General features: G+C 63.2%; 3 protein-coding genes across 3 annotated transcripts in view; 1 reads left to right on the plus strand and 2 right to left on the minus strand.

Annotated features, from left to right (window-relative positions):
* COG8 (component of oligomeric golgi complex 8) overlaps positions 1–8,780 on the minus strand; it is a 13,144-nt gene that overhangs the window by 4,089 nt on the left and 275 nt on the right. The window contains 5 exon segments of the mRNA XM_019536077.1: positions 6,696–6,980; positions 7,117–7,285; positions 7,443–8,261; positions 8,344–8,551; positions 8,649–8,780. The exon segment at positions 8,649–8,780 is cut by the window's right edge and continues 99 nt beyond it. Coding sequence (XP_019391622.1) covers positions 6,709–6,980; positions 7,117–7,285; positions 7,443–8,261; positions 8,344–8,551; positions 8,649–8,780 — 1,600 coding nt within the window. The 3' untranslated portion in view covers positions 6,696–6,708.
* On the plus strand, positions 48–4,450 carry VPS4A (vacuolar protein sorting 4 homolog A). The gene is made up of 11 exons (XM_019536079.1): positions 48–159; positions 250–361; positions 425–572; positions 654–715; positions 811–930; positions 2,281–2,437; positions 2,643–2,791; positions 3,014–3,095; positions 3,286–3,505; positions 3,698–3,838; positions 4,000–4,450. Exons 1-11 carry the CDS (start codon positions 139–141, stop codon positions 4,099–4,101), a joined length of 1,314 nt encoding a protein of 437 aa, XP_019391624.1. The 5' UTR covers positions 48–138; the 3' UTR covers positions 4,102–4,450.
* TERF2 (telomeric repeat binding factor 2) overlaps positions 6,302–8,780 on the minus strand; it is a 23,847-nt gene continuing 21,368 nt past the window's right edge. The window contains exon 11 of the transcript XR_002101298.1: positions 6,302–6,313. The gene's annotated coding sequence lies outside the window, so the exon portion shown is untranslated. The remainder of the gene's footprint in view (positions 6,314–8,780) is intronic.

An 8,780-nucleotide genomic window follows, 5' to 3' on the forward strand; every position in this document is an offset into this window, starting at 1 on the left:
GCGGGGCCGCCAGGGGCGCTCTCTCCCCCCCCTCCTCTCCTCTCCTCTCCCTTCCCCCCGCGTCCGCGCGCCGCGTCGAGCCGAGCCGAGCCGAGCCCGTTGCCCGGTCCCTGCTCCCCGCCGCCCCCGGGAGATGCGATGACAACGTCCACCCTGCAGGTACCGCGGGCCGGGGCGGCCGGGCCGGAGCGGGAGGGGGGTGGGCCGGGCCGGGCCGAGCTGAGCTGAGCGTGGCGGCGCTGCCCGCAGAAGGCCATCGACCTGGTGACGCGGGCCACGGAGGAGGACAAGGCCAAGAACTACGCGGAGGCGCTGCGCCTCTACCCGCCCGCGTCCGCAGGAGAGGCCAGCAGGACGTGCTGCGCAGGAAGGGCCGCGCCGCGCCGCGCCGCGGTGGCTGAGCGCAGGCCCGCGGCCCCGGCAGATGAGGCGCACAGCGACAAGGCGAAGGAGAGCATCCGGGCCAAGTGCGTGCAGTACCTGGACCGGGCGGAGAAGCTGAAGGACTACCTGCGCAGCAAGGACAAGCAGAGCAAGAAGCCCGTCAAGGAGGCGCAGAGCGACAGCAAGGGGTGAGCGTGTCGTGGCTTGTTGCGTCGCGTGCTTGCACGTGTCCCCGGCCCCGCCCGGGCGTGACGCTGTCTCCTCCGCAGCAGCGACAGCGACAGCGAGGGCGAGAACCCCGAGAAGAAGAAGCTGCAGGAGCAGCTCATGGGTAAGGGGCGGGGGCGGGGGCCGGGGCCGGCGGGAGAGCGAGCCGGGGGCCTCGCGGGCTCGGCGCCCGCCTCAGGAGAGCTGCTTCCTCTGCAGGCGCCATCATGATGGAGAAGCCCAACGTGCGGTGGAACGACGTGGCCGGGCTGGAGGGAGCCAAGGAGGCGCTGAAGGAGGCCGTCATCCTGCCCATCAAATTCCCCCACTTGTTCACCGGTGAGGATTGCACCAGGGGCAGGGGCAGGGGCAGGGGCAGGGCTGCTGCCCCGTGCCTCAGAGCCGGCCGCGGGCCCCGGCACCGCGGGATTGCAGCCCCAGGAACTGGCGAGAAGCGAGGCTGGGTCAGTGCTGCCTGCTGCGGGTGTAGGAGCGTCGCCAGCAGGTCCAGGGCAGCAATTCTTCCCTCTGCTCAGCGCTGGGGAGGCCACGTCTGGAGTCCTGCATCCAGCTGTGGGCCTCTCACAACAGAAAGGGTGTGGGCACCTCAAAGAGTCTAGTTGGTGGGCAACCAAAGATGGTTTGGGGACTGAGGGACATGACTGGTGAGAAGAGGCTGAGGGAACTGGGCTTGTTTAGTCTGGAGAAGAGAAGATGGAGTGGGGATTGAATAGTAGCCTTCACCTCCCTGAAGGGGGTTTCAAAGAGGATGGAGCTGGGCTATCCTCAGTGGAGGCAGATGACAGAACAAGGAGCGATGGGCTCCAGTTGCAGTAAGGGAAGTTTAGCTGGATGTTAGAAAAAACTCTCTCACTGGGAGGGTGGTGAAGCCTGGCACAGGCTCCCCAGAGAGGTGGTGGACTCTCCATCCTTGGAGGCATTTAAGAATCGGCTCAACAAAGCCTTGGCTGGGATGACGTAGTTGGGACTGGTCCTGCTTGGAGCAGGGGTCAGACTAGATCAGCGGTTCTCAATCTTTTTGTACCAGGACCTATTTGCAGACATCGTTGGCCAGTCCTGACACAGTGCCCCTCACTCCCAGCCCCTAGTGTGGGGGGCAGGTGGGCTCCAAGCAGCCCCTTGCAGGCTGGAGCTCTGCCAGCCTGCAAGGGAAAAGCCATGGTTTCCCACATTTTTTCTTTTAAAGGAGAATCAATTTTTAAAGTTTTTTGATCCATTTAAATTTTATTCGCAACCCTTTCCTATATTCTTGCAACCCTCTTTTGGGTCATGATGCATGGGTTGAGAAACACTGGACTCGAGGACTCCTGAAGTCCCTTCCAACTCCTCATGTTCTGTGATTTTCTGATACCTTTTACTGGGACAGCAGGGAGAGAGGCTACACGGGGTCGGGCACAGAGGGCCCTTCCTTGGGTCAGCTCCCCGGTGCATCTCGGAGGTCACGGGCCAGTATCAGGATCGCGGGAGTCCCTTGGCTGTCAGCTGTGGCAGGGAGGGGCACATGAAACCAGCCAGGCCCTAGCAAGGGCAGTGCTAGGCAGACTGACCTTGGCCAGGACAGAGGTGCTGTGGAGGGGGCAGAGCTGGAACCCCAGCTTCACCCCCTCCAGCGAGCCCAGCCCGGACCCCAGTAGACATGGGTGGCTGACTCGCAGCACCGTGTTGCAGGGAAACGCACGCCCTGGCGAGGGATCCTACTCTTTGGGCCTCCAGGCACGGGGAAGTCGTACCTGGCCAAGGCCGTGGCAACCGAGGCCAATAACTCCACCTTCTTCTCTGTGTCGTCTTCGGACTTGATGTCCAAGTGGCTGGGGGAGAGCGAGAAGTAAGTCTAGCTGCTCCACACCGCTCGTGTGAGCAGGGCAGAGCACACCCAGGCCCTGAGCCACCCCCAGGGAGTGGCCTGGGCTTAGGGCTGCCGTGGGGGAAGGCCCTGGTGCCATGGGGTTGGGTGCAGGCAGGAAGCAGGGGCCTGTCCTGGTTGCGCATGCGGGTTAGGGTGAGAGCTCACCACTGTTCCTTGGCCTTAGGCTGGTGAAGAACCTCTTTGAGCTGGCGCGGCAGCACAAGCCCTCCATCATTTTCATCGATGAGGTGGACTCCCTGTGCGGCTCCCGCAACGAGAACGAGAGCGAAGCCGCACGCCGCATCAAAACCGAGTTCCTGGTGCAGATGCAGGGTGCGGGTTCCCCACTTCCCACCATGGGCTCTGCATGCCAAGGCTGCAGGCGTGGAGGGGTCAGGAAAGGAACGGGACATGAGACCAAACCCCTGAGGATGTCCTCCGTGCTGGTTGCCCTTGCCTCTCCTGACCAGCTCAGCCTGGCAGCTGCCTGACTCCAGCCCCTCCAAGGCTCCCAGATGCTCCACTGCCCCTCACTGGCCTTTCTGCTCCTGGCAGGTGTTGGGAATAACAGCGACGGGATCCTCGTCCTCGGTGCCACTAACATCCCGTGGGTGCTCGACTCGGCCATCAGGAGGAGGTGAGTGGGGTTGTGGGCATGGGGGCTGGCACTGCTTTCCTGCTTCCCTTGGTGCAGCCGTGAGGGCTGTCGCATGTTGCCTCAGTGCCCTGTGTGCGCCTGCAGCCTATCCCGGTGTTCCTTGCCCCCTTGCCTGGCAGCCAGGAGGCTGGACCCCGGCGAGGCCTGCTACTGCCCCTCCCTTGTCCAGGTTCGAGAAGCGCATCTACATCCCGCTGCCAGAGGAGGCGGCGCGGGCCCAGATATTCAGGCTGCACCTGGGGAACACACCGCACAGCCTGACGGACACCAACATCCACGAGCTGGCCCGGAAGACAGATGGCTACTCTGGGGCCGACATCAGCATCATCGTGCGCGACGCCCTCATGCAGCCCGTGCGCAAGGTGCAGTCAGCCACGCACTTCAAGAAGGTGAGCGTGGGGATGCGGGGCGGGGCGGCTGCGGTGGCACCGGTGTCCCCCGCTGCAGCCACACGGGTTGTGTTGTGCCCCTGCTGTCTCACTGGGCATGGACCGAGCCCCTGGGCTGGCCCTGGGAGTGGGGAGGTGCCAGAGATGCACAGGGGCCGGCCCATCAGCGCCATTCTCTCTGGCCCATTCCAGGTCCGAGGGCCGTCTCGCACCAACCCCAGCATCATTGTTGACGACCTCCTGACCCCATGCTCTCCTGGAGACCCTGGGGCCATAGAGATGACCTGGATGGAGGTGCCCAGCGACAAGCTGATGGAGCCGACAGTTTGCATGGTAAGGGAGGCACTGTCTCAGAGCCACTGTGAGGAGGGGTCCTGGAGCCCTGTACCACGGGGGGCAGCGTGAGACCTGCTTGGTGCTCCAGACCCCATCCTGGGGCTCTCCCTGTGCTCCGTGCCAGCGTGGATCTCACACCCCTTCCCCTTGTTGTGTAGTCAGACATGCTGCGCTCACTGGCCACCACCCGCCCCACGGTGAATGCTGAGGACCTCCTGAAGGTGAAGAAGTTCACAGAGGACTTTGGGCAGGAAGGTTAAGCACTTCTGCTGGGGGGTGGGTGGGGGGACGGGCCACCCGGCAGCCACGCGTTACTAACAAAGCCGTGGTGGGAGGGCAGGCAGGGGCCAGCCATGCCCTAGCCAAGGCGCCACTTCCACTCCCTCCTGAACCCGCATTCCCATGCCTGCCCTGTGGGGAGGGATGAGGTGGCGCCCATGGCCCCCAGACACTATGGGAAGGGCTGGGGTACAGCCGGGGCTCCTGCCACCTTCCTGCTCTTTGGTTTGGTTTCCTTTTTTTTTTTCTTTTTCTTTTTTTAATTTTTTTAAATTAATGCTGCTTGGGTTTGTCTTGTTTGTATAAAATAAAAACCATCTGAAAGCTTCACTGGCTCAGCCAGGCTTTCCACAGCCTCCTCACAGGCACTGGATCCCTCCCTCCTGCCCAGCCTGGAAAGGCAGACCTGGGGTCCTGTTTGGCTCAGGTCTGGCGCCCTGTGGCTGATGACAAAGCTGTCTTCTAGGAGCTGGAGCCCCAGTGCCCCAGGGGTTGACGGAGCTGGGCGAGCCGTGGATCTCTGGGGGAAGTAGTTGCTTTGCCAGGAAGGTGGGGGCCTTGGATGTGAGGGGAGATGCCTCCTATCGTCTCCTGCGGGGAGGGGGCTTCTGCCCTGTCCCCTCTGCCCCTGCCTGAGGTGACCTCACAGCTCAGCCCCTGGCTGTATCTCACCCCTAGTCCCCAGGCTCTGAACCCTGCCCAGGAGGAGCGTGGTGTCCTGTGTGGCTGGAGCTGGGGCTGCCCCCAGGGAGGAAAGCTGGGCCCTTGGCTCCCTAGACCCTCTTCCTGCCTGTTTCCTTCTCTGTTCAGCCCTGCCTGGATTCTCAGCCGTGTGGGGCTGGGAGAGCAGGGCTTGCATCTTGCCAGCAGTACAGTTGCACTCCAGGGGCAGAGGCTTCCTCCCAGCTTTGAGGGCTTTTGCTAGTGGGTGCTGAGAGCAGAGGTACCTGTTTTGCTAGTCATGCACGGCAGTGGGAGCCCACAGGGGAGAAAGGCCTCCAGCTGCACAGGCCCATGGCGCATCCTGGGCGCTGGTAGAGGGCCCGGCCTGGCTGCCCAGGGCTGGAGCTGTAAGCAAGGCCAGTGCAGGTTTCTTCCTGGGCTAAGCCCAGTGCTCCCTTGTTTCGCTTGCACCCTGTGCTGGTGCCAGGCACTGCCCCTGCTAGGGAGGGATGCACATGGGGCAGAGGGACTGGCAGCCTGGGGGTGGCAGGCAAAAAACCCCAGGGCATTCTGGGAAGTGTAGTGCTACTGCACCCCCCCTCCCCCCACGGATCCTCGTCACCCCCTGGCAGGATGGGATGATGTTGCAGGGGGGGTGCAATGGTGCTGTCCTGCAGGGCTCCCTGGGGCACAGGAACAGCTGCTGGGTGCTCTGTCCCCCCAGGAGTGACTCAGGGCCAAGGCATGGTGGGGGGCATGACCGTGACCTCCAGGGGAACAGCGGCTGCTCTGGGGACCTCCAAGAGCCTCCCTGCTCCCTCTTGGGCAATGCAGCCCCCACCTCAGACCCTAGGAATTGCACTGGGTTTTAGCTCAAAATCCCTGAGTTCAGCTGGAGCCCTGTGTCCAGGTTTGCCCCCCATCCCTTACAGAAAGGATGTGGACACATTGGAGAATCTAGCAGAGTGATAAAAGGGTTGGGGGGGCATAATGTGTGAGGAAAGACTGAGGGAACTGGGCTTATTTAGCCTGGGAAAGCGAAGACTGTGGGGGGATTTAATAACAGCCTTCAACACCTTAAAGGTTGGCCCCACAGCAGATGGAGCTGGACTGGTCTCAGTGGGGGCACATGACAGGACAAGGAGTAATGGGCTCAAGCTGCAGAAGAGAAGGTGAGGTTGGCTATTAGGAAGAATTTCCTCACTAGGAGGGCGGTCCAGCACTGGAACTTAGCTGCTCAGAGGTGGTGGCATCTCCATCCTTGGAGGCTTTTAAAACTCAGGTAGGCAAAGCCTTGGCTGGGATGATAGAGTTGGGTCTGATCCTGCTTTGAGCAGAGGTTGGACTAGATGTGGCCTCTGGGGGGGGGCAGTACCCCCAGCTGCAGCTGCCCAACAGCGAGGGGCTCTGCCCCCACACCAAACAGGGTCTCAGAAGTGATCTAACACCATCCTGGTGATGTCCCTGCACCCCCAAGTCTGTGCAGAGCACAGCCATGCCTCCCTCCCTCCTGCTCCAAAACTGCAGCTACTGCCCCATGCCCACAGGTGATTGGCAATGAGTTTTATTCATGTAATACCCGGCACCTTTCCCAAACCAGCTGCACACATTCTGCTTCCACAGCGAACAGCTCCTATTTGCACCACAGGCCTCAGAGCATGCAGCCACCTTGCGCGTGCTAGAGTGGCTAGCCTCTGCTGGGGAGTGGGCTGAAGTATTTGTAGCCTTGGCCTGGGGCCTGAGAGGCTTCCAGTTCTGTGCTGCTCCCTGCCTTAACCAGGATGCTTGCCCCCCACCCCCTCAGCCTTGCCCCTACGTAGGACTAAGGACAGCTGCAAGCCAATCTGCCCCCCACATGGCAGAGCACAGAAAGCCTGCACCACCCGCAGACCACACAGGCTTCACCAGGCACATCTCTCCCTGCGCTAGGTGGCAGCTGCTGCCCCCTCGGGCTGCAGCACATCCCCCGTGTCCACACTGTTCTGGCCCTCAGCCTCGCACAGAGATGGGGTGCCAGAGTCTGCATCCTGCTCTGGGCCTGGCACAGGTGTTGGGCTTTCCTGGGGCAGCTCTTTCTCCTCAGCGGGCATGAAGCTTGCCTCCTTGGATGGCAAGATAAAGGCCAGTGGCTCCCGGATCCTGCTGGCATCCACGCAGCCCAGGCTGCCATACTTGTGCAGCTGTGTGGGGGGCACCCCTGGCAGAGGGAAGAGAGGTCACTCAGCTGGAGCCTGCCTGCAGGGCACCCAGCACAGGACTCAGGGCAGCAAGTGCCTCCACTGCACGCCACTGGCAGCTAAAGAGGCTACCAGGAGCTGGGGTGGGTAGCTTACCCAGGGCCTGTGCGATCTGGGCTGGGGGAAAGAGGACCTGGAGACAGCGGTTGAGGTAGGGAAGCAAGTCGTCCAGGAAGGCTGTGCAGAACTGAACGAAGAGCTCCTGCTCGCGCCTGCTGAAAGCTGCCTCCTCGGCCCGGTGAAATGCCAGGATGACAGTGGTCACCTGTATGGGGATGAGATGTGGGTGAGGATCGTCAACCCGGGCCCCACAGGATGCCAGCCAGGTTGTTTCGTGGTACCAGACCCCCGAGTCCTGCCTATCTGCCAGGGGCAGGCAAGAGCTGGGACCACAAGAGACCAAGGAGTCCCCAGTGCCTCACCTTACAAAGTGCCGCCTCCAGGGATGTGGTCACATCCTGGGCAAGACCCACGGGGCAGCAGAGCCGCAGGTCATTGAAGGCCACAAGGACGTTGTTGAGGAAGCAGGCGAGAGGCGGGAAGTCCAGCAGCACCATGGGCGGCTGCAGCGTCCCCGGCTGGGCAGAGGGTACAGATGGTGGGATGGTGCTACCCAGCACGGCCGGGGCTGTGATCAGTGTGTAGGAGTTCATCTCCTCCTGGAACTTGTCTGCAGCCTCCTGCACGGCCCTGTGGAAAGCGCCCATGGCCACGCGCTGGAACACGGGGGCCAGCTGGCCGCGGAAGTCGGCCCCCACCCGGCTGAAGGACAGGCCAAAGTACATGCACTGCCCCAGCAGCGAGTCCAAGCGGCCGCCCACCCCCCGTTGCAGGTCGTTCTCCAGCACCCGCAGGAACTCTGCCACCTTCTGCAGCACCCAGCCGTGGAAGATGGCGCTCTCGGTGACGGCTGGCTCGCTGGCGGGCAGCAGGGGCTCCTCGTCTGAGAAGATGGCGCGGTACTGGGTGACCACATCAAAGAGGTGCACGCGGCAGGCCTCCACCGTCTTGGCAACGTGCACATAGGGGTCATCGTCAGGGAGGGCGGCCTGGATGGAGCGGAGCCAGGCATCCCGCGCCTGCAGGAACTTGACGCGCAGCTCAGCCTCTGTGAAGACGTCCATGCGCCGCAGGTAGCCGATGACGCGCAGGCAGGCGGGCAGCGGGATGCTGGAGCGCAGCTGCTGCAGCAGCTGGCTTAGCATCAGCTGCATGGACTGGCGCACCTCCTCCACGATGCCCTGGCACAAGGACACGGCGGCAACGTCAGCCCCTGCCCGCGCCTGCCCAGATGCCTGCCCGCCCGCCTGCCCGCGGCCCCACCTGGATGACGGGGATGGCGGCATGCTTCCTCTCCAGCCGACGCACGTAGGCGGCCAGCTCCAGCGCCTCCTCGTAGTAGCCGTTGCGCACGCAGGTGTCCATGAGCTGCGGGATCTCCAGCACCTCCAGGATCTCCGTGTGCCGGCTCAGCGTCAGGCTGTTGGTGCGGCGGCTCGCCGCGATCGCCTCCGCCTCCCGCACGAAGTTCCTGCAGGGGGGACCCACTGCCCAGCTCAGCCCCGGAGCCCCAACGGGCCACGGGGACCCCGCCTCCCTCCCCGCCCATGGCAAGGCCCCCGGCGCACCGGCAGGCCTCGTGGCAGGCGGGCAGCCGGGCCAGGAGCCGCGCGAGGCCGTGCTCGACTCCGCCGAAGCCGCGGCTGGTCTGCGCGGTGCACTCGGCCGAGCGGATGAAGGCCTTGTAGTGCGCGAAGGCC

This window comes from Crocodylus porosus, unplaced genomic scaffold (assembly GCF_001723895.1).
Source record: "Crocodylus porosus isolate Cpor-Errol unplaced genomic scaffold, CroPor_comp1, whole genome shotgun sequence".
NCBI classification, from domain to species: Eukaryota; Metazoa; Chordata; order Crocodylia; family Crocodylidae; genus Crocodylus; species Crocodylus porosus.